Source organism: Lotus japonicus, chromosome 3 (genome assembly GCF_012489685.1).
Source record: "Lotus japonicus ecotype B-129 chromosome 3, LjGifu_v1.2".
NCBI lineage: Eukaryota > Viridiplantae > Streptophyta > Magnoliopsida > Fabales > Fabaceae > Lotus > Lotus japonicus.
Genome location: NC_080043.1, coordinates 29,557,789 through 29,584,123, shown reverse-complemented (window position 1 = coordinate 29,584,123; position 26,335 = coordinate 29,557,789). Strand labels below are relative to the sequence as shown.

The 26,335-nt window shown below is 36.9% G+C and overlaps 1 protein-coding gene across 1 annotated transcript; it reads right to left on the bottom strand.

The window, feature by feature from the left end:
• Nucleotides 1-24,494: 24,494 nt before the first annotated feature.
• LOC130749590 (short-chain dehydrogenase reductase 2a) lies at nucleotides 24,495-25,974 on the bottom strand. The gene is made up of 2 exons (XM_057602969.1): nucleotides 25,731-25,974; nucleotides 24,495-25,592 (listed from the first exon to the last, which is right to left on the bottom strand). The coding sequence occupies exons 1-2, from the start codon at nucleotides 25,817-25,819 to the stop codon at nucleotides 24,728-24,730; spliced, it is 954 nt and encodes a 317-aa protein (XP_057458952.1). The 5' UTR covers nucleotides 25,820-25,974; the 3' UTR covers nucleotides 24,495-24,727.
• Nucleotides 25,975-26,335: the final 361 nt, after the last annotated feature.

The window sequence follows — 26,335 nt, the reverse complement described above, 5'->3', positions numbered from 1 at the left end:
ATCATACTTTGGCCTGCAAAGTTTGCTCCAACTAGCCCAATGGAGGCTTCGTCTTTCGACGTCGCCACCCCAATAAAACCTGGAAACCATAGTCTCAATATTTGCACAAAGGCCATTAGGTAACATAAAACATGACATAACATAAGAGGGTATGGCTTGAGCCACAACCTTAATCAACACCTCACGCCCCGCTCGGGAGGGGGTTTTTTCTTTCCACCCCTTAAGTTTGTTCCAAACACGATCCTTAACAAAGGAGAAAGTTTGATTTTTAGACTTACCAATCAGAGTTGGAAGGCCCAAATATCTATCATAGCTTTCTACTGCCTGAACATTCAACAGCTGCTTAAGCTCATAAAGTCTGTTATGAGGTACATTGCGGCTTACTGAAAGCATAGACTTCTCTAAGTTAATCACTTGTCCAGAAACTCTCTCATAGGTAGCAAGAATCTGCTTCACAATCTCAGCCTCTTGATCAGAAGCACGAGCAAACAAGATGCTATCATCTGCAAAAAGTAAATGTGAAATAACCGGTGCACGGGTTCGCTATCATTATGCCATGTAAAGCAGAAGAAGCAACATGTTTATGAATAAGAGCAGAAAAAACCTCTCCACACATAATAAAAAGATATGGCGAAAGGGGATCCCCTTGCCTCAACCCCCTTCTAGGATTGAAGCCCGGTTGGGGGGTTACCATTAAGCATAATAGAAAAATTTACTGTTGTTCTGTACTAGAGAATATCTTAGATAAGAAAGGTACACCTAGGAAACCCTAACAGAGCACAAATAAGGACATGATATAATAAAAGGAAATATTTTCATTAATTATCATCAAAGTTGTCAGATACAAGGTAAAAACCTCCCTTTTATAGAGGGTGAGGTCAACATCTAGATTGTTCCCATATTTGAGCCTTTACAAACGAGGCCCAAATCCCTATATAGATAAGACAAACCCAAAAGAATCTTCTAGCTGGCAGATGGGACCACCGGTAGAACAATAGACCTTCCATCATCGCCGGTGACCCTTGCCAGTCTTGACGCGCCGCCATCTTCTACGAGTGTTTTGGGCGGGCATCACATTAGGGATGCCCCGCCCAGTCCACAAGCCCCCAAGACATGAGGTTCAAGATTCTTGAGTCGAAATGTCATCATCGCCATTTGCATGCATCGCCCTCTTTTGGTAGCGTGAATCCTTCCTTCATATTGGTGTGTTATTGCCTGCTTGGCGGTCTTCGTTTAAATGTCAATCACACGTCAATCAAATCTTTTTCACTAACACACGCATTCCTCTTTTCCCGGATTTTGCCATCATTAGTAATGAATGCAATCTGTGTGTGCGTGCGTCTCGAGGAGTTGCTTCGTTTAGGAAAAACCTTGGATCGCGGGATTTCAATTACATTTTTTCAAAACTTTTCAATTTTTTTCAAAGATCCCGACGGTTCGTACTCTTTCCCACTTATTCTCTCTCTCTTCTTCCGTCGGTTCATACTCTTTCCCACTCATTCTCTCTCCTCTTTTTTCCTCTATAAAACCTCTCCTCCTTTCTTCTTCACTTTTTACTTTTTGCAACATTACTGCTCCTCCCCTTACTCTGGAAAACTGCTTCCTCCTTGCTTTGATTCATCCTGCTTGCTCCGACTGTCGTCATTGCGCGGTGTTTCTCTTTAGCCGACGCTCTCCTCACCCAATCTCTTATCCCCTCCTCCGGTGAGTTCTTTGCACACTTCTTTCTCATTTTATTTTCTTTCTGTCGTTCTTGACTCTGTTCATCTTTCTCTTTTAAACCTTTCATGAGATTACCCAGTATGTCGTTGAATAGTGTTAGCGTTTCTTCTTTAGAACTTTCCTCACCTTCATCAACTGTAGTCACACAATTCATGATTAGGTTAACCCACTGCAGTGGGAAACCCATCTTATGCAAAACACTGTGTAAAAAAGACCATTCAACTCAGTCGTACGCCTTTGACATATCCAATTTCAAAGTCATCATGCCATTCCGGCCAGTAATTTTCTTCCTCATAAAATGGAAACACTCATGTGCTATCAAAGCATTATCAGTTATGAGTCTACCTGGTACAAAAGCACTTTGTGAAGGACAAATCAAATCAGGCAGAATCAGTTTCAGCCTGTTTGCAATCACCTTTGTTATAATCTTAAAGATCACATTACAAAGGCTTATCAGCCTAAAATGAGTAGCATGTACTGGTTCTTTAATCTTAGGGATCAAAACAATAAGAGTTTAATTTATCATACCTGGTGAGACCCCACCCTGCAGCACCTGAAGGCAAAAGTGGGAAACCTCATCACCAACAATACTCCAGTACTTCTGATAAAAAAGAGTTGGGAAGCCATCTAGACCAGGCGCCTTGGTAGGGTGCATCTAAAAAAGAGCCTCTTCTACCTCCTCCCGAGAGAAAGGGTCAGAAAGCACTGTCAATTACTCCGGTGTAACACGGCCAGCCACTAACTTTGTAGCCTCCTCAATACCCGTAGGCCCTGATAAGGTAAACAAACCCATAAAATAATCTGAAAGCACTCACGAAATGTCCACATCATCCTCAAACTCTCGACCATTATCATTCTTGATAACCTCAATCAGATTCCTCTTACGCCGTTGCGTAGCCTTCTGATGAAAAAAACGAGTGTTCCTGCCCCCCTCACGCAACCAAACCGCTCTAGACCGCTGTTTCCACCACACCTCCTGTTGTTCCAACAAAAGATCCAACTTTTTCTCAGCCTCATGGATCAGGTCAAGGACCTGGGAAGTTTGATCTCTCCGCTGAAGCTGTTGAAGAGGACCCTTCATATCCGAGATCTTTTTAGGCAGATCTTCAAACTTCTGGTTTCCCCAACTTCCAAGTGCACTTCCCACCTCATCCATTCTGGAAATCAAAGGTGTTCTCGAACGACACCAGGCCTCTGTAACCACCTTCGCACACTCATCCCCTTCTCTCAGCCACAACTCCTCAAATCTGGACATGTTTGACCGCTTAAGCTACCTATGCCCCTTGCGAGATAGACAACTCAAAAGAATAGGGTTATGGTCAGAACGATGTTTAAAAAGATGAGAGAGCTTCAAAACAGGCCAGAAAGCCTCCCACTTCTCGTTTACAAGAGCATAAGCAAGTCGTTCCTCAACTGAGTGTGGTTTACCCCTATTATTAGTCTAAGTATACCTGTAGCCGGAAAAACCAACATCATGAATATCACAATCAATACATGCTTGGTTCACCAAATGCAAATACCCATATCGGGTATATCACCACCAAGCTTATCAGCTGGGGAAAGTATGTCATTAAAATCACCAATACACAGCCAAGGCATGGAAGCTGTGGGCTTTAAGTGCCGAACAAGCTCCCAAGTGCGAAATTTATTAGGTTCCTCAGGGAAACCATACACCCCCATAACCTGCATAACACTAGAGTGGCTGGGGTGAGTAACATAACAAAGAATGTGATTAGGGGAGGCATTAACAACCTCAACTTGTACATCAGAACCCCATAACAAACACAAACCTCCTCTCCTACCACGACCCACACAAGGTACTGGGAAAATATTCGATAATCCACCAATTCCTCTATGATGCAACATTTCAGGTTCAAATAACTTGGTTTCCGATAAGAAAACCACATCGGGAGCTTCAGAATGAATGAGTCCCTGCAGAACTCGAACTGTCGGTCGGTTCCCAAGTCCCCGACAGTTCCAAGATAAAATCCTCATTGAGGTGGGCGGGACTACTCAGCAGTCTCCGCCAATCCCAATCCAAAATCAGAGTTTACCTTCTTCAGTGGAGGTGACACCCCCGTGCTTGAGCTGCCAAATGCTGAAGAAGAACCACTTGGCCTCTTACGTTGCGACCCATGAAAGGAAAAACTGTCATCCTCATCTAACACCCTTGAAGCACCTCTCGGCTCCACCAAGTTCTCAGACTGTCCTGTCGTGGCCTTAGCACCCACCTCCTCAACCTTCTTGCTGCCATTATCTCTTTCTGAAGACCGCACCTCTTTTTCACCGCTCAGACCAGCCAAACTTGTGGTAACTGGTTCATTGTTGCCACCACCCGCCTTGCTCGAAACCTTGCCCAGATCCTCCCCTCTGGCTGTCGCAACCCATGGTTCTCAACACCCTCCTCACGGCCATCATCATCATTCTCGTGGTCTACATCATGAGTGATGACCCGGGATTTAAGGCTATTTTCCTAGTTTATTTGCATGCATTTTAATATATTTTTTATGATATTTCAGTCATTTTAGGACACTTTAGGATTATTTCTTGCATTTAATTATTTTTGTTTGGTTTTAGTATTTTTCCACTCTTTATATTATTTTCTAGATATTATTAGGATTTATTTACTTTAATTTAGGATTAGATAAGTTTATTTTAAGGTGTTATCTTATTTTTATATCTTATCTATTTTTATTTACTTTATTTTAGGAGAAGATTTGGAGAAAAAAGAAGAAATCATTGAAAATTCGGAATTAAAAAAAAGAATTCTGGAGGCTGGAATAATGCGCAGCGCAAGTGCACAAGCTTACCATGAACCTGCGCCTCTGATCGCGACACGTGGCTGACGCTGGAAAGTTAAAGCACAGATCACGCAGGTGCACGATGTTATGGTATACCTGACAGCACCGGATCATCTGCTCGCCAGAAAAAGGCAAAATAGGCCCAGAACACGAAAAAACACTATAAAATCAGTTTTTAACCTATTTTTTGGGATCATTTTCATCTTTCTTTTCTCCTAAACCAAATAAAAAACCTTTGGGACACTTGGAGGCAATTTCTTGGTGGAGAGGAAGGCTAGGCCCTTGAGGGCCGGTGTCAGGGCCATGGAGGAGGTGACAGCTTCTCCGGATGTCCATGGCTCCGTTCTATTTTAGGTTTTGCTTTTCTCTTTACCTATTTTAATGTTTTGACTCTCTTTTGGTATTTGGAATGACTTATTTGATTTTCTTTCTTGTTCAATATACTTTTATGCAATTATAATTATGAGTTTTCATTATTTGGTGTTTCTCTCTATGTTTAATGCTTTAATTTGTTAATTGGTAATTTAAAGAGTTTATATTAATTCATAAATAGATTGAGAAATTGATATGAGTTAATGTAGCTTAGTTCATAGAAAGGGGAAAAATTCCTATGTCTTAGGTTATTGATTCTCTTTGCGCGTTCATGTATCTTTTGTCAATGTGATGCTTTTTAGGATTTACATGACAATTGAGAAGTTGGTGTAAATTTAGTTTATGAGAGGAATCACTCTTGCATCAGTCATCTTAAGAAAGGAATGTCTTAGGTAGGGTTTGGGTTTTCTAGGTGACAATAGGAGACATTAACTCTTAGGTATGAATATCATGAGTTGGAAAAGAGATCTATACCGAGTGACAAGTCGGGATACTCACCTCTCTAGGATATGATTATCTAGTAGGAACTATTGGAATTTCTTGAGTGACAGTCAGAGATTCTATCCGCTAGGACATGAACTTCTTAGGTTAGGAACAGAGCTTGGGAATGTCTTATCGAGTAGGTATGTGCTATAATGCTCCTTTTATGATCACTAGGGCTTAAGGAATTAAGGCTAGGTTCTTAATTGGTAGATTCACTTAGCTAAGAAATTAGTGGGTGAATAGATCTTATCGGCATCTTAAATGTTAATTTCATCTTATAAGAGTATATTGGTTGATAATAAGTAGTAAATCAAGTGAACTCATTTTCCAAATACACTTTCTTCTTTGTTTGCCTCCGTGAAACTTCTTTTATCGCTTTAAATATATTTTCTCTTTTATTTACATAAAATCACATTTTACTTGTTAAATCGATCATCCAACATCTAGTTAGTAAGATTAATACGTAGCAACACAATCCCTGTGGAGACGACAAAACCCGATACTATACTACGATTGAGTCTTGAACGGGATTTGATAGTAGCTAGTGGAGGAAAACTTCTTCATTAAATATCATTTCATCAATGAGCCTCTCTTCTTGCATTTTCTCGAGCCACTCTCCTCTGTCTGTACCATCGGCCTTGATCATTATTACCCCGGAGCCAAGGGCAAAAGGTAAGGGCGCCCTTTCCTCCAAAGTGCAATACTGATCCACATGGTTCATCATGCCACACCTGTAACAAAAATTCCTCAATTTTTCATACTTGAAGGTGACCTTGAAAGGTGCACCACCACCTGCAGCTAACATCTTCCCCCGCTTGAGAGGAGCATCCACATGAACCCAAGCTCGGATACAGAAACAGCTACCAAAGCGACTTGCCTTTGACCTATCCCATCCAATGAAGCCGGCTAGCGAATTCCCCATCACCCTCGCCATCGCCTCAGTGCCGCCAGCCGTTGATAAGTGATAGACTTGGATCCAGAAGGGTACTCGTGTCAAAGTCACCATCGCCGGATCACCTCTGGCGTCAAAGATATTGAGTGAGATCATATACCGATCAAAGAACCATGGTCCAGATTGAATCACCAGATCTCTGTTCTTGGTATAAGAGAACCTGAAAGTGAAGAGATTCACACCAGCATGGCGGATCTCCACACAACCCCGAGACACCCACAACTCTTGCATCACATCCTTGAACATAATAGCACTGATAGAATGATGAGCCAGCACCTTGCCCGCAAGCCAAACATCCTCCGCTGCCTGAGGGTCCTCCATAATCTCTCCAACATCCAAGACCTCATTCTCATCACCATCGAATTCAATGTTGTCCATGATACGTAACAGTAGAGACACGCACAAGGTATTCAAAAATAGCAACCCAAACAGTCAAGGAAAGCACCAACGTGAAATAACAGAAGAAAAGATACCAACGTGAAACTCCCAGAAAGAGAGGTACGTGCAATTCGTTCCTGGTCACCCACACAGAGACCACACCGCTCCAATGATTGGAAGAAGCAAAGGTGTGCGCTGCCGTCGGAAGAAATCGCCTAGGGTGCACCGCTGTTTGACTTGGAACAAAACCCTAGCAGACATTCTCGCCTTTTAGTTATGCTTTTGCGCTACGGACCTAAAATCAAGTTGGAAATAATAGAATGTGAACCAAATTTTTTATTTTTTATTTTATTACATCGGAAAGATAAATTGTACCCATCAAAGATTTATTCATGAACTTCTCTCATGTCCCCTAACTCTTACCACTTGAGCTATCATTCGGGGATGAACCAAAATTTTATTTATACCTTAAATATTTTAAATGTAGTAAAATTCACCAATAATGATATATACACACTTCATTTTTTAAACAGTCAATTTTTTTAAACAGTCAATTTATTTTAGGTCAAACGTATGCAGGGCCGTGGAGTAGGCAAGGCCATCAAGGCTGTTGCCTAAGGCCCCATACCATCCTAAGGCCCCTTACCAAAAAAAATATATATACTACTGAGACTTAGTTTGTATTTACTCATAATTGTTAGTTAATTTTTTTATGAATTATATATTTATAGTATTGTGCAAGTTTTCTCTTCAATCATTGTTTCTTCTCTCAAAAATTTGTTTTCATTTTTTTTACCTTGAAATATATAATAAAAGGAAATATTTGATATCAAAGTGTTGCAAAATCTCTCACCATTTCATTCCTTACGTTCCAAATTCTATTGTTCATAAATCTTTAATTTTTCTACAGTATTATTTTATTCATATTTCTTCATTATTTTATTTATATTTTTTTATTCCTATTATTTATAAGAGAAAATACCAAATAAAAGTACGAATTTGGATGGAAAAAATAAAAAAAAAATTTGAAAAACTAATTGAATCTTAATGTGACGCTTTTGATAAATTTGTTTTAAAATGATGTAGAAGCAAGTTAAATAGGTAAAAACGTGATAGTACAATCACATATAGATAATACTGACACAACAATAGATAGAATTTCAATGAAGATACTTATCAAAAGAAAAAACATTTTAAAATTTTCGCCTTAAGTCCCAATATGAGATCAATTGTTTCGTATTTAATGCAATATCTAAGCTTTTTCATTTTTTATGTGAAAGTGAAGGTCCCCAGGCCCAACGGCAAGGAAAACCACAAAGCTGAAACTCGATCTAGGCCCAACATATCTGAAACTCTTGCATCATATGGGAGCAGCAGCCTTTCTCTTTGATATTTTCTTGACCAAAAATAGGATCAGCTTTTTTTATTATAGCTTCCATGCATATATATTGTCAAAAAAATATACATCGTCCAAAAAATATTTATAGCAGCCCATGGCAAAGTTATATCATATTTGGATCAAATTCTTCATTCTCGAATCAATTATGTGACCAAAAGCTATTTACAGAAGTTTCTATGTAGAACTTATTTTGACTTCAAAATCAAATGTAGAAAAATTTACAGACATGCACTTATCGATCTACTTGTCTGAGGGTGGGGTGGGTAGCTCACATGATTGAGTTAAGAGTAATTGTAGGTGAAAGACCAGAGTTCGAACCATGATAAAAGATAATTTGTACTAATTTATTAACGACTAATATTTTCATAATATTGTCAGTAAAAAAAATCTACTCTACTTGTCTGAATTGGAAAGAGAAATGAGCCCTGGACAATAAATTTTCCAACGACACATGGGAAACTGTTGAAGGTGACAGATAAAAATAGGGAATGAACATAACACAAAAGAATAATACAAAACAGAGGTGGTGTGTTATCTTAAGCATCCAAACACAAACTCTCAAGGTATCACTACCATATCTTCCAAATCCTTCTCCAATGTTGGAATCATCAACCAATCATCTACAAAAGAAGGTTCAAGGCTAAGCAGCTTAGCATTCTCCATCCCAGCATTCTTTTTTCCCCCATATGGTGGGAGATTCAATTTTTCATCTAAACTTTGAAGAAATCCTAGCCACCAAGTATATGAGGATGCTTGGTTCTCTGATCCCCACTCTAATTCTGAAGAGCCTTCAATGGGTGGTGCTGATGAATATGATGGTGGATTAGCCAACACACAAGGTGCAGTTGTAGACCATGTGGGACCTGGCTGAGGAATGGCCTCCAATAAAGAGTAACAATACTCTACATCTGAAAACATTGACAAATTAATTTCATGGATGGAGATGATATTACCTGTCATGGCTTCCTCCTCTGAGCACATTTCTTCCTCCATGGCTTCAATGAGCTGGGGGAAAGAAACAAAATAGAAATGGGAACAAATTAAATTTGTATTGTTGGCACTAGGAAGTGATGGAATGGTATGAGAAGAAGCATGTTGCGGCAGTGAGAGGAAGATAAAAGTTGTGGGAGAATGGGTCAGAGACAGCAGCTAGCATGTACAGTCCTGACGTGTTGTTAGCCTGCATGTCTGCTCAGCCATTGGCTCTCTGTCCACTCTCTTTGCTACTTTTCCTGCACTATGCCTTTATATCAGAATTGATCGAGCAAACACCATCCTATTGTCACTAAATACACTCTTCCTAACAGATATGATATCGATCCTCCTCAATAAATGCATCTACTCTTCGGTGATGGTCTGAAGGATATATACTCTGTTAATATATATATACTCTATTTATGAGTGTGGTTTTAGTCCTTTAATCCGTTTGACTGATGACATTTAGTGTTTGTGAGTAGATTTTTTCTGAAGTGTAATTTTTTACAAATTTTAAATGCTCACGTGGTCTCGTGAAATATCAAGGAACCAAAATCAAAATTCAAAAGTAAAAATTCACAAAGAAAAAGACATGAATATCCCTCTTTTCCCAGAAAAAAAAAACATAATTCTCTTTCTCTCTTTTCAACACACATCTTCTTAATTCCCAACCCCAAGCAACCCTAGCCACCATCTCTCCTTCCTTCCTCCTTCTACCACCTCCTCTTTTTCGGCCATCCCACATCTACCATGAAACCAGTAATCGTCACTCTCTCCTTCCCCATTACTTCTTCCTTACCCAACCTTATGCTTGGCCCCCAAATGGACTTTTTTACCACCATAGTGTAGTTTTGGAACATATTTACCATTATAGTATACATTTTTTTTTATTTACCAAACTAGTGTAAATCGCCACTTAAAGTGGCGATACATATATTTTTTTGTTTTGTTTTTTTTAAGAAATCGCCACTTACCGTGGCGACACTTTAAATTATTATTATATTTTTAAGAAATCGCTAGTACTAGTGGCGACACCTAATTTTTTTTTATTTTTTTGACTTTCTATTTTAGTGACGGAAATAAATCCGTCACAAAAGCCTTAATTGAAAGCAATCAGTGACAAAATATTGAGAAAGAAATATTCCGTCGCAAAGGACTTAATGATGAATTTTATTTATGACGAAGTCTATTACGTCCCAAAATCCAAGAGAACAATATTAAATAAATTAGCGACGGAAATTTGAGAAGGGATTCTACCGTCGCAAAAGGGTTAGCGATGAAATATCTTTTTTGTGACGGATAGTTTTTCAATCCATGTTCTGTCACTAATTCTTTTAAATCATATACCAGGATTTTGTGACGGATTTTTTCCGTCACTAAAAAAAATAAAAAAATAAGGTGTCGCGGGCAATTTCTAAAAAAAATATTAGAAATTTAAAGTGTCGCCACTAACAGTGGCGACTTCTTAAAAAAAACAAAAAAATATATATATGTATCGCCACTCTAAGTGGCGATTTACACTAGTTTGGTAAATAAATAAAAAATATACACTATAATGGTAAATATGTTTCAAAACTACACTATGGTGGTAAAAAAGTCCCCCAAATGAGAACCATCGAATTGGTGTTGTTGTTTGTGGGGTTTGAATCAAGGAGAGGTGCGGGAAAGTGAGAGCAGGAAGGAGTAGGAATTGTCGATTATGGGTTCGGGTTTCTCAATATCAGTGACAGATAGAGATGACAAGAAAACCCACATCTGCGGGAATCGACCCAAACCCAACTCGAAATTTCGGGCGAAACTCGATTTCTTTGGGTTTGAGTTTCACCCGAATTTTAAAACATGTTTGGATGCCTGATGAATATTTAGGTTCATGATGAACATATATGATGAAGGATAAAGATGATATGAGATGATGAATGTTTAATTTTTTGGATTTTAGTCCTTCTCCACGTAAGAATTATTGGTAATGCATTTCAAAAAGAATTATTGGTAATAATCCTTCATAAAATTCACGTCACTAAAAATCTACATGTCAATATGACACATCATCAGTCAAATGGTTTAAATGACTAAAATCACACACGCTAAATTAAGGATGTAAACATTGAAAACAATAATTTGTTTTAGTTCAGAAAAAAAACATAATTAACAGTTTTTTGTTTTTTTTAGGTTCCTTTAATTTTATCACAACCTTAATCTTGTCTCTTTTTTTTTATACATTTGTACTCACTTTTATTATATATTTATGCACATTGTTGACTTTTAATAAAGGGTTAATCCTCTAATTGGTCCCTGTGGTTGTGTGGCCGTCTGAAATTAGTCCCTCCCGTAAAATCTAAGTCCTCGCGTTTGAAAAAGTGTGTGTAGCAGGTCCTCGCCGGAGGGACTAATTTACACACATTTTTCAAACGCGAGGACTTAGATTTTACGGGAGGGACTAATTTCAGACGGCCACACAACCACAAGGACCAATTAGAGGATTATCCCTTTAATAAATATCTATTAGTAAGTGTGTTTGGTTTCTTGTATGCCTTATTGCCTACGGGAAACATATACATCATTTTCTATAAAGGGAGAAATACAATTTTGTGATATTAAGATTAATATGAATCAATGTTGAATTGTCAATGAATCCCTCTCTAATAAAAGTATAAACACATATTTCGAGAATGCATATTTAAAAATTCATTTACGACGATAGTAAAAATAAATTTTGGAAGAAGTTTATGTGTAGCTTACAACATATATTTTCCAAAACTAATTATGAAAATATTAGAAAACAATCATCCTATCAGTGCTCTAAATTAAATTTGTTTGAGTTTATACATCATATATATTTTAACTTCAATTGCCTAGACTTCAATAATATGGTTTTATGTTGAAGAGTATTAAAGTGATCGTCTTAGCATTCTAGAAATGCTAACGACATTCTTTTGAACATTCTCTTTTTGATTGATTAAAATTTATCTACGGTTCACTAATGGTATGGACTCTAATCTCAATTTCATGAGACCTACATGAATTTTAACATGTGAGTTTTAGAAAGAGAGTGACAGTGTTATTAGCCCTAATTGTAATTCTATTTGTGTCCAAGATTTTCAACAAAACTTGAAAAGCCAATTACAAAAACAAGAATCAACGATCTAGAAAATGAAGAAAAAAAACATAGCAAATGAAGACGATCCCGCAAGAAATACCATTTGAAGGTTTCTTTTGAAAGGAAGTGTAAACAGTAATTCAATTGGGCAGCTCGCCCAACTACAGAAATGCCCAACAGAAGGAGAAAAAGATCATTTGAATGTTAAACTATCATCTGAATTCAGTTCCCTCATATTTGAATCATTATAATTTAATCTCAATTTTTTTTTAAAAAAAATCTCAAATTTAGTTCTTGATGTTATACTAACATGGCTACGTTTGGCTATTTTAATAGATGTTGCTTCACTTTTTTTAAATGAAACGAAATTATATTAAGTAAAAGCATTCGGGACGACGCCCAATGCATCTCTCTGAGTATAAGTAAGAGGATTGAATTTGGAACTACATCTATTAAATTTGCCATTCCACTTTAAAGTGGGAAAATACGAAAATGTCCCCACGTGTTTAACTTTGGAAAATGAATTTTCGAAGAGTTTCGGAAGTTAAAGTTTCGAAACATATCAGTAAAACATGCACGTTTAACTTCGGAACTTGAAGTTCCAAAGATCTTCGAAAGTTAAGGTTCTGAAGCATATCAGTATTAAACAGAACACGGGGACTCAAACCTTTCACTTTCATATTAGTACTTCGGAACTTAAAGTTCCGAAGGGTAGTTCTGGCATTTTAAAAAAATGCCTAGGGTGTCAGATCCCTGGGGTGCCAAATTCAACTCCCTATAAGTAACAAGGTTGGAGGTACATCCTCCAGCCAAATAATATCCATATAATCATAAGCCAATTTTGAAATAAAATCAGCCGCTTGATTACAAGACCTCCTAACAAACTATAAAGTAACACAGTAAACTCTTACGATCTGTAAAATGGAAGCAACACAAGAAATATCAAGCTCGTGTTTCTGCCAAGCATTAAACAACACTTGGCAATAAGTCTCAAAGGTAACACACCTAAGCATGTGTGTCTCCATAAAAAAAAAAAACTTGGGATCTTCAGAGTGGATGAGCTGATAAAAAGTTTGCACTACCCTTGGGTTCTTAAGCCCACGACAGCTCCACGATAGGATTTTCATTGGGAGAGTTGGGGTTTCCATGCAACCTTTGTCGGAGAAGAAGAGATAGACCACTCCTTAAGATGAGGAGACAACACCCTAAAATCGTCGTTTGAAGCACCCGTCAAAACATTGTTCAGAACCAAAGCATCCCCAGAGATAGTGATACCTTTTCCAGAATTATTGGTGAACTTCTTCCACTTACTATTACGAATTAACCACAATACCTACAATCAGCACCTGTTGGCCCCCCACCATGTTGGTTACTACCACAACAATAGAGTTATCCAAAGGTTCGTCCATCGCTGCCTCGCTTGTAGGATCACGTTGTCTTTCCGAAGAGCCCCCTCTTCCCCTTCGTTGACGCTGGTTCGTGGAGTCGCACGAGACATCTTATGTTTACCTCCCCCCAAACCATCATCAACGGACTGAGCAACTCACCTAGACCTGTAACCAGCTTCCTCCGCCATGTCCTCGTATGGAGCACACAGTTACCCCCAAAAGGTTAAGAATCAGAGACTTCATCCCTCTCATGGAGAGTCACTTTGTCACAGTCCATAACCAGTAATACTGAGTCATTGGGTCATGTAACAATTACATTAAAGACTATATATTCGATAATGTTTTTGGAAGTTGCTCAAGTTACATTAAAGACTATATATAAGCTAAAAACACATTACCCAGTTCTAAACTCTCATAACATAGTTTTTGCTCAATTAAGAAGGTTTGGAAAACTCGGTACGTAAAAGGATGTAAGAAATAGACAGCCAAAGATTATGATGCTGGGTATTGTGCGAGTTGTTGTTCTAGGAACATTTATTGGGTTTAAACACCATAATTAAATTTTGAATAATGATTTTAAAACTGTTATTCTTGGCCTGGAATGTAAACACAATACAAATGTTATTGGATTTTAAAATCTGGAATGTAAATCCATGGATAATACTAGGTTTGTATGGTTGAAACACAATATCAGTTTTTCAAGTTCTGAGTAGTGTTTTCTTGGATTTGAAAAATCCCAACATATATTTGAGAATTTATAATCCTAGGTTTTCAAGAATTCTAAGCAAGTAAATTTTCCATGCTCGATCGGAACATTGAACGTAATCTTCAAACTACCTTCATGATTTTAAGCCTCATAAGCAAATAGTTTTGACAATGTTCCAGGTTTTATTCACTAAAATAGTAAGTTAACTCTCGTTTGGTGGTCAAGATAGAATAAAGAAGAATATAATAAGACAGTTGGATAAGGACATTATATCATAAGAGCAGGATAAACTCTTACCATATCTTGTGTATGAGGTAGATAAAATAATGATAGAATAGAATATGAACGGTGAAAGTACATAACACTAATTCTTTTTCTTAATGGAAGTTTTGTGTTCAAACATGCCACCAACATCTTTGTAAATTTGCAGCTCCACAAATATCTTTCTCTGAACCTCATCACTAGGCAACAACCTATCGATACATAACACCTCAATTATCACCTCATAATTAATCAAACTCCGTTTCAGGATCGCTATAGAAGAATTTCGGGTTTAGAAAGTGGCCAGCTGCATATAATGGGTGATGAAGTTGGCAATTCCACCTATTATCAATGCTTGCATAAATATCCTTATATTTTATTTCATTGTTGTCAAAAGATTTGGGTTCGTTTGATGAACAAGATATGATAAGAGAATGGTAAGCTAAAGAGTTGGATAAAGGTATGATATGATTAGTGTAACACCCTGATTTTTAAGTCTAAGTGATTATGAGTGCTTTAATATTTAATTAGAAGTCACGAGGTGATGGAATATTTAATAGATAAATATTTATTGGGAGAAAAAGGGTTAAGTCTTAGTTTTGAAAAGTATTGGAAATGAAATATAATATAGAGAAGTGTAGAGGAAGGGTTTATGTGCAATTAAGAGAAGAAGGAAAAAGAATATAAAAGGAAGATAAAGAGAGGTTTAGCCGCCTCATTTAGGATTTAGAAGAATAGAAAGAAAGAAAGAGAAATAAGAAGAGGAGAAGCCATTTTCATCCATAAACATAGAAGCCGCAATATTTTTTTTAAGGATTCGTTCATCATTGGATCGAGCTCAAAATTGGACACAAGATTTGAGACACATAGATCCTCATTCTCACCGTTCATATCGTCAAGAAAATGTGTGGAGCTTGGGATATTCACCGCCGCTGACAATTGTAAGATTTTGGAAGAAGATGAAGGAGGAGGAGGATGAATGAGAGCAAGGGCAAAGCTTCCATGGAGGAAACATAACATGGGGAGTTTAGGAACTTGATAAACTCTTCCTAAATAGGGTTAATGTGACAATAGAACCCCTAAACTCTCCTTGTGTGTGTGTGTGGTTTCTTAATTTGAGTAGGTAGGAATGTTGAGGTTTTTAGAATGAAAACTCGATAAAAATTTATGAACTCTTTAATGTTGTTGCTCAGGTTAACGCAACCTCTCAGCGGAATACCGCAAGGATGAACGCATCGCGCATCAACAGTTGAGGGAGTAAGCCCTTGCATTGTCTAGGGGAGACTCACAGACCTATGGTGTCATGAACCACCAAGGTTCTTGGGGAAAACTGATCCATGAGAAGGAAGACCTTTGGTTGCAAGAGATAGAGAAGATCTTTGGGGTTGTGCAGACTCTGGAAGAGTCTAAGGTTTGATTGCAAGTTTTGATTTTTATGTTTTCGAAAGATAAATGTTTAATTTACTGTTAAGTCATAATTGTGACCTCTGAAAATCAGGGTGTTACACTAAGTGTCGCTGAAGCCGATGGGCCTAGAAGGTCAATGTCAAAGGAGGAAGATAGGAGTGAAAACACAAGAGGTTTTCAGAGTTTCTCACTTGTGCGTAACTGAAGATCAGGTGCAGCAAAATTCCTTGGTCATGAAATCTGATAGGAAATAAAAGAACATCCATTTGGAATAATTATTTGAAGTGGAGACTCATTCTCCAAGCGGTTTCGATTTTAAAAAACCCTAAAAATGTGTATTTTCTCTATGTTTGTGACCAACATAGCGCTACTATTCTCTATCACGACCGTCATTGCACTTATCTCATTTTCCACGACGTTGTGACAAATGATTGCGACGAGGTGAATGTCCGCTATGCTAGAGTTGTAGCGGCCATATAACCGCTATTTCATTACTCTAGTACTACCTCTCATGGACGACACATATAATACATGAAAAAATAATTATTATAATAATTAAATTACTCATTCAAATATGCATTAAGTTCTCAATGAATTATTTCAAAAAAAAGTTCTCTAAGTTGTTTAGTTAAAAAAAAGGAGTAAAAAATATTCGTATTGTAGAAAATTAAATTGACAATGTTAACAAAGTAATTAATTATAAGCGAATCTGTAGCAAATAGCAATTTATACAAGTACTCGCAAAGGAGTATATGTTTAGCAGCTAATCTGAAGTTCATGCATGCATGTCTCTGCAGGCAGAGTGGTCCAAAACAAGATACGGGATCAGTACTAGCTTGCACCAAGATCTTGAACTTCTTTGACCAAAATATAATAAACAACATCTTCAACTTGTTAATTACTTTTTTAAAAGGCCACAATTCCCTGCCACGATTTCCTGGCTGTCCTCGATCCAGCCACTTTTCCTTCATATATATATATACTACTTACTAACCTCCTTGTCAAGCACCAATGACTTTAATTTACATGGTATGAGAATAATATATAGTCAATCACACAACCTTTGTAAAGTATCAAAGTCATCACCATGACAGCCTAGCTAGATACAAAGATGGATCTTCTCAAGTACAAAGTCCAATTTAATAGAAAGTTTAGGTACGTAATTATTGATGGTATTGAAAAAAATATGATGGATCTTCTCACAGTGGAATTCTTTTGATTTTGACGTAAAATTTGATTCGATTCAATCTCTTCGATTTTGTCACTTTATTATTTAATTAGTTTTTCATTTTTTTAAATCCGAACTAATCCGATCCAAATTTTATCGGTTTGTATTGGATTATTCAAAAACACAATAAATACATAATTTTATGTTAATGTTGCATCACGTCAGTAATGCCAAAAGTGGTTTATATTAAGGTAAAAACTAATATTTAAACCAAAGATGCGAAAACAATATATTTCAGTTTTTTTTTCACTCCATTCAATTTCGGTTTATTTGAATTAGTTTTTTCGGTTTTTATTAGATTGGTTCGGTTATTAACACCCTAAGAGTCTTGTAAACAAAAAAAAAGTTATATATATATATATATATAGGGAATTGTTATTCAGACCCCTCCACCCCTATTTAGACCGAAGGAAATTTTTGAATCCCGAAATTACCCATTTCGAACGCACCATTGTAGTGCGTTTCTCTCGCACCTGCCCACTGAGCGACGTAGACGCTCCTTAAATATGCGTTGCAGGCGCATGTTGAAGGTGCGATTAATTAGGGTCAGAGTTGATGTCCCAGTGTCTGACTATACATAGGAGAGGCACATATGCGCCCTTAGTGAAGTGCGTTAGTCGCGCAGTTACAAAGTGCGTGATATAAGTCGCTCTTTTCAAAGGCGTTACCATCGCACCCTGAGCGTGCGTGGTTGACGCAGTTCCGTAGTGCGAGTTTTTGCAGAAACTTGACAGAAACATGAACTCCAATAGAAACATAAACTTTAACACAACAGAAACATAAACTAATTACATCTGTCATTAATACATTAATAAACTTGAAGTTAATTCTTACATTATAATCTGTCATTGATACATTACAACTAATATGAAAATTTGCAAACTAATCTTCAGCGAGATTTATGATTCCTCCATCGACCTTATGCATGTTTGCCTCTCGGGAGAGTTTGTTGAATAGGGTCATGCGATCCAGGTATGGTAGCTGCCAACCACGAGCTTCAACAGTACAATGATAAATCCATTGTGGATTAACCGTTGGCAAAGGAAAGTCAGTTGAAATAAGCACCTACATAATGATCAATTATATTGTTAAGTATCTCATAAAGTTCATGTAATGTAAGGTAAATCCATACTAAATGTAATATTGATCAGTACCTTCACCCAGTGGTTGTTGTTGACAAGGAGTAAACATATAATCTGGTGCTCTGACGGATGTAGCACTAGACCGGTGAGAGGGAAGTAGGTGGCGCCCCCCGATTCGACAAGGTCACGAACACAACCTGGTACATCGTAGCAACAATGTGGTTCATATCCGGCACGGATAACCACTTCTCCTCCGTTGCAAACTCATTTGGGGCAAGATGCAAGGCTTGTAGTACTTTTTCGTAATGTTTGTCGGTGTCATACATACCATGATAAACACATTGCCGTAATGTTGGGTGAGGACGACGGCGGCAGTGGCGTGGGTGGTGGAGGCGGTGGCTGGCAACAATGTGGGAAGTAGAGAGTGAGTTTGGAAGAAGAAAGAGTATGTGGTGAGAGGGGGGTGAGGGGGGGGGGGGTTCAACAAAGCATTAGGAAGAAGGTGAGGATGGAGGGAGGGGTATTTTTCAATTTTTTTCATTAAGGGTATTTTAGACATTTCCCATATTTTTGGGGGTCTAAATAGGGGTGGGGGGTCTGAATAACAATTCCCATATATATATATAGAGTCCAATTTAATGGGCAAAGATTAGAGTGACTCTTTTTTTTTCCACTAGTGACCACTATTAAATAATGTTAGATCTTGAAATTTAGAAATATCCTTTAGACATGTACTTAGGATTGAATTAGAGATAAAATGACAATAATATAATATTCCTTCACTCTCAAGCTAATGAGTACGAGTCACATGAATAATTTTAAATTATTATTTTAAATACTGAGTTTATTTTTTTAAAATATTTGATGAATTCGGTTCTAGTCACCATCACGGGCCAATGCATGCCTCCATGATCATAGCATCGCCAATCGAACACACAACCTTCAAGATAAAATGATCTGGCCTTACTAACTGCATCAACATACATGGGTTATATAGATGCCCAATATTATGTTTCATTATCTCTAACACATTTTGATTTTGTTTTAAACTCATTTTGATTAAATTGAAACCAAATAACATTTTATTCATACATAGAAGGGATTTGGATAATTTCATGTGCCATGACATGTACGTCAAGTGGAAATATTGTTTCTACCTTTCTCTTCATAAATATTTAAAGAGTCTCACATATATTTAATACATTTTAAGAGAAAGATAGACGTGAAAACTTTTCATGATAGCATGAGAGTATGACCTGAATAGAAGAACTACCTATGATATGAGTACCCATACATACTTATTAAATAAGCTCATATTAAGAACTTCTACTTAATACTACATTTGTTCCTTATTAATCATGACGAAAAATGTGTTGCCCACGTAGAGTTTTTTTTTTAGAAAACAGAATATATATATATATAATATAAAGTTGATAGTATAGAAAACACACAACGTGTGAATAGTCCACAATGCAACATATAGGAAGTCCTAAGACTTCTACCCAGCGAATAAACACCTAAAAACCTACGAGAAGAGCATTTATCGGGGACTTAGGTGTGGCTAACGTCACACTAACCCAACAAAAATAGAGCTCAACTCGACATTGAGACTCAAATAAACACAGTGCATCAAACAAATAGAAAACAGCAAAGAGATCACTGCCCACTTAGAGTTTTAAATTAGTGCTAATTGATGTTTTTTCAAATAATGCTCTTATGAGAATAATACAATAGGATAGTAACAATTTCCTAAAAATTAATAAAATTAACTTCATTTTTTAATATACTCCCTCCGGTCCTATTTATAAGCATGAAAGAGAAGAAAAATTTTGGTCCTTTTTATAAGAACAAAATAAAAGTTTGAGCTATATTAATTATTTTTTTCCAATGATGCCCTTATTAATTCTAACTTGTAAAATGTGTCTCATTAATTATTCTCTCTCTTTCCCACTTTCCAATACTAATAATAAAGGGTAATTTTGGAAGTTTATTTTAATTCAAGACAAATTTAATGTATTTTATCTAGTTTAACTACATTTCTTAAACTATGTGAATTTTTTTTTTATTGCTTATAAATAGGACCGGAGGGAGTATATGTTTCTTTTTCTAAACAGTTTAGTACAATCTATGAGTATCTTCTCTCTCGACATATATATAAATCTTGGGAATATTACGTGCATAATTATATTCTAGTTGCATTTTTTTAGTATAATTTGCTGAGATTGATGCATATATGGTCACTCACTCCAAATCTTGGGAATTAGTTCTTATTCAAAGCCAGTGTGCAAATTGAATGAACGTCAAAGGTGGGGAAGTGGGTGGCTAGCTAATGAATGCTTTCTGGTTAAGTGTTAATTAAATTTTGAAATAAACTGACACTGATAAACCACTTGCCATTTGCCAAGACCCTGGACCACGACCCTAGAAAAATTAAATTAAGGGAGACAATTGACCTTTGTGAAACTAGCTAAAAACCCAGATCAGCCAGCTGGTGACCATGAAGATTTGAATCAATTATATCTGGATTCAACTATTATCGAAAGTTGAGAGAATTAATACCTTTGTCATCGACATAACCAAATAAATAATTATTGTGCAACTCTCATCATTTTAAAATAACCGTTGAGAATGAGAAGAAACACGTATTAAGATAGGCAATAATTTTTTTTTGTTTAAAAGCACATTTGGTCCCCTACGAATATCAATTGTGCAGAATGAGTCCTTAAACTAATTTTTTAGCAAGCTGAGTCCCCCACTTTTACACCGTTAGTGACAGTTGGTCCTTATACCATTTTCCGTCAAAAAACTAACGATTTGGGGGACCAAAAATGCAATTAAACAAAAAAAATTAATAAAAAAATGGGAAATCAGTTGTTCTTCATTTTTTTTTCCAGAAATCACATGATATTCATCTTCTTCCTCTTCATCTTCATCATCTTCAAACCTAACAACCCAGAACTATGTGCCACATAATAAACCCAACCTAGAAAATCCACAAAATAAAACCACCATACTCAAACCTCTCATGCACTTACATTCTGCCATTTCTTTTCTCCTAACAACACAAGGCTTCTTCAATTCCTCTGTCTTTCCCTCTTCCCTTTCCGTATACTCATTCCCCTTTCATTCCTCAATATTCATCAGACCCACAACACAATCACAACCCCTCACGCACTTACTCTCTTTGTCCATGAGAATTTCCTCTCTTTCACCCCACCCCCACCACTGTGCACAACGCACTACCATTAAAGATGAAACTCCCAAATTAGCTGCATCTTAATGATTTCACAACCCCCCCCCCCCCCAAATACAAAATTCAATAACCCAAATACGAAGAAATTTTGCCTCCTCCTCGCCACCGTCTCCGTTTCATCTTCCGCCCACCATGCCTGCGAACTGGTGTTGCCGCTGTCGTCGCCTTCGAACTACGGTGGAGGAAAATAAACAGTGAGGATAAATGACGGAGCTTTATTAACCTACTTTGGGAGATGGGAGGAGGAGGAGGATTTGGTGCGTGTGTGGAAGAGGGAGAACGAGAACCCTAAAAAGGGGGGGGGGGGGGGAACCTAATAGAGGAAAGGGTTTATCGAGTTTTTCGTTAGATATGAGAGGAGGGGAAATAAGGGAGAAGAAAAAGAGAAGAGATTGGAAGAGCGAGGAACCTGGATTGGAAGAGAAGAGGGGAAAGCTTGGCATTCTTGCGGATCCTGAGAGTGAGATTTTGGTGAATGGAAATTAATTTTATACTTTGTTGCTTAGAGAGTGTTTGTGTGCGTTGGAATTTCTGGTGCTCACTCTCTCTTTTTATTTTTCTGGGTTTTAGTTTTAAAGATGATGAAGATGAAGAGGAAGAAGATGATTATCATGTGGTTTCTGGAAAAAATGGAAGAACAGCTGATTTTCTATTTTTTTTTAAGTGCACTTTTGGTCCTCCAAATTGTTAGTTTTTGGACGGAATATGCTATAAGGACCAACTGTCACTAACAGCGTAAACGTGGGGGACTCAGCTTGCTAAAAAATTAGTTTAAGGACTCATTCTGCACAATTGATATTCGTGGGGGACCAAATGTGCTTTTAAGCCTAATTTTTTTTAATTTTTTCAAATATATTACATATTTTATTTTTCTATTTTATTCTTTAAAATGTATTTCTCTTTATTTATTCCTTTCTTAATGGCATTATATGAAGAAAAATAATATTAATTATAATACTCTCTTTGAATCCTAAGTGGACAAGAAAGTATTATAATTAATATTGTAAGTGATATTTAATACTCTAATAATACTGTTGATGAAACATATTTTTCCTCTGAGTATTTTATGGAGGTTTAAATTAAGGTTTTTTTATTTTACATTGTGAAAAACTGGTACACCATTATCTTGGGACTTTGCTTGGTTAAAAGGAGAGAAAAAAGTGAAGAAAAGGAAACATGGAATTCGAGAAATGAATTTAGACGGCACCTTAGTCCAAATTCATTTCTCAATTTCTGTGTTTTCTGTGATTTACTTTTATTTCCTCTAAAGCAAACAAAGCTGTAAATAGCTTTCAATTAGCTAGTAATTATTGGCTAAAACATGTCATCGCTTATTTTCCTAGCTAATTTAATTGTCGGCTACAACTGCTTCTTCGGTGTTGGGTCACACCACCTAATTACTGATGTACACAGTACGCTATTATCCGATCAAAGTAAGTAGTACGGATCTTTCTTGATGTAAGACAACAGAGGTGTTTTTAGTAGGTTGAACCTTATTTATTTTATGCAATTAAGTGGATTGATTATAAAATATAATAATTCTATTTTTAGACAGTACCATGATCATATCCTACTATTTATCTTATTTTTTTAGAGTAAAATATACTCACCCCCCTCAAGGTTTGCAAAAATGACACTCCACCCCATTCTTTTTTAAAATCTACAATCCACCCCATTTTTTATAAAGGCAAAATTTAGTAACGAAAACAAATTCGTCACTAATAAAAAATAATTACTAATTAGTTAAAATTTAAATAAATTTAATGCATATACACTATCATATATTAATTTATGAAAATAATTTTACTGAATTAAATTTAAAAAACCATCAACTCTGTATGTTAAGTCCACGTCTCATCTATCTCCAAATCATATTTCTCATCACAAACGGTCACCACCAAGCCTTTGCTCCCTTTAACACGGCGACCACCGTCCCAGAATGTGAAACCCCATGGCACCACCATGCCTAAAAGTTTTGTTGCGACCTGAACCCCAGAATGTGAATCGCACATCCCCAAAGCCACTTGTTCAACTACTTCTTGTGAACTTCACCCCTTTAAGTTGTGAGCGAACGCTCTGTTGGTTTAAGATGTTGTTGGATTTTGTTAAAAATGGTGCTCCACTGCATCGTTGGGTTCTAATAACCTCTGATCCACTTCATATTTCTTAATTTTGTTTCTCTATTTTCTTCATCAATTTGTGTTGTTTTTTGGGTCTACGATCCAATTTTAAAAATTGGAAGTATAAAGAGATTATTTTGATTAAAATTGAATTATTACCAAATATGAAAACACAAGCATGTTTCACTATGTTCGAGATATGGTTTGTCAACCGGTCAGGTGTGCTATTGCAGAATTTGCATTGTGAATTTACGGAAGAAGAACGCGATTGAGAGAATGAGAAGGACTGTGATGTTTTCATTTTTAAATTTATTGGATTATATTGAAAATATTTTTTGAAATTATTGATTAACAATTTAAATAATAACTAATTATTAATGAAGAATATTTTTCGTCACTAAATATGCCTCTATATAAAATGGGTGGAGTGTAGATTTTAGATAAGAATGGGGTGGAGTGTAATTATAACAAACCTTAAGGGAGGTGAGTGTACTTTACTCTATTTTTTACTTTAGAAAATGATGTGTAAACAACTAAACAATTTTTCTTTTAACTTGTAAACAACTAAACATACATAGTAGTAGTTTTTTATTTTTATTTCAGTAAGCCCAAAATTTAATATAATTGAAGTACTTCATAGTAGTAGTATAATAACATACTTCTAAGTTCTAACACGAGTTTTCACGGCGGTTTCTAAAAGGTGGTTTGGAACCGCTAAAGTTGTACGTATTTTAAAAAATATTGATAAAATTTGTGGCGGTTTTAAATCGTGATAATTATGTTGGGTGCTTTTTTAAAAAAACATACACAGATGTGTACGGTTAAAAACTACTACAAATTTATGTTTTCTTTGAATGTCATGAATCAAGATTTGAAATTAAAATTGAGATTGTTTTATAAAAGAATAGAACTGCAAGAATGATTGAGAAACTATATTACAAGGAAAAATATTTGTTCACCACTAATTCCACCACTAACCTAAAGACAAATAAGAGATTACATGATCTTAATTGATCAATGTTTCTTAACCTAGGACCCTACGAGCACTAGTTAGTTAGAAATACAACAACAAGAAGAAGATTAAAACAAAACTAACATTAAAATTACAAGCCAACACAATTTATTGAAGAGGTGACTCCACCATCCACAACAAGATTATGACCGCTAACATACTTGGATTCATCACTAGCAAGATAAAGAGCGGCCTCAGCAACATGTTTAGCCTTTAAAGTTGTTCCTTTCAAGTTTGCCAACCCCCTCACAAACTCCTCCATTTTCTCCACTTCCTCTTGAAGTGGCAACCCAAAATTCCCAAAATTGAAGCTATCATCATCGTCATCGCCACATTTATCGTCGTCACCACCACCACCACCGCTCGTTCGCCACGCGTTGACAAGCATCGACGTGGCGACCCCAAATGGAGAAATGCAATTCACCCTAATCCCATACCTACCCAACTCACAAGACACGTTCTTCGTGAGCCCAACAATGGCATGCTTCGAGGCCGTGTAAGCGTGCGGCCCAAGCCCACCCATAAGCCCAGCCACACTCGCGGTGGAGATTATACACCCAACACCCCTCGGAATCATCACCCTCGCCGCGTGCTTCATTCCAAGCGCCGTTCCCTTCACGTTCACGCGCATCACTTTATCAAACTCTTCAGGGTCGAAATTCACAATGCTCTTGTTCTTGGACTGGTTCCCGAGAACACCGGCATTGTTGAACATGATGTCTAACTGTCCATAGCGAGAGATTGTCGAACTCACCAGATTTTCAATGTCTTCTTCAATGCTTACATCGCAGTGGACGTAAGTAGCTGAAGGAGCTAATGTCTCTGCAAGCATGGTTCCGAGTGTGTCCTCGACATCGGCGATTACTACCTTTGCGCCATGCTTCACGAAAACTCTCACCGTTGCTTCACCTATTCCTCTGGCCCCGCCAGTTACAATGGCGACTTTACCTTCCAACCTGGAAAAATGAAAACAGAGATCAGAGAAAGAACAATGAAACTTCTTTCAGAGTCAAAACATGGATCGAGCATTTGAGCTGCATCTGTGTGATTTGTGAAAAATGCAGGAAAATGAATTTGTGTGTTGAAATTAGTACCTTCTTGATAGAGATGTGAAAGTGGTGTCTCTTGAGAGAATGGGAAGTACTTGAAGGGGTTTCTCTACTTCGGCGGTTACCATGGTCATGGCTGTGTGTTGTGTTGTGTCTCTCGGTGGTGAGAGCGAAGCAACGGTGAGAGGAAAAGGGAGAGAAACGAAGGAAGAAGAAGAGAACAAGTGCTGCTAAAATGTCAAATACGGCTACTTATAGGAGAGGATTTTGAGTCCAATTGACTCCGGGGCTGCGCTCATCCCAAATTCGTTTTTGGTTCTAGTATTAATATTAAGAGTAAAATACACTCACCACCCTCAAGATTTGTGAGAATAACACTTAGCTCCATTCTTATCCAAAATATGCACTCCACCCCAATAATAATCTCACAATTACACTTAACTCAATTCTTCTCTAAATTCTACACTCCACCCCACCCCCTTTAACACCATCCAAAAGATGCTAACGGAATATTCTTTTAACTCAAAATTAATTAATTTAAATATAAATACATTACATTATCTTCTAACTAAATAATAAATATACATTTTTTTAAAAAAAAAAAGTAGCACGAGATAATCATTGCTCATTCAAGTAAACAAATCCTTGTT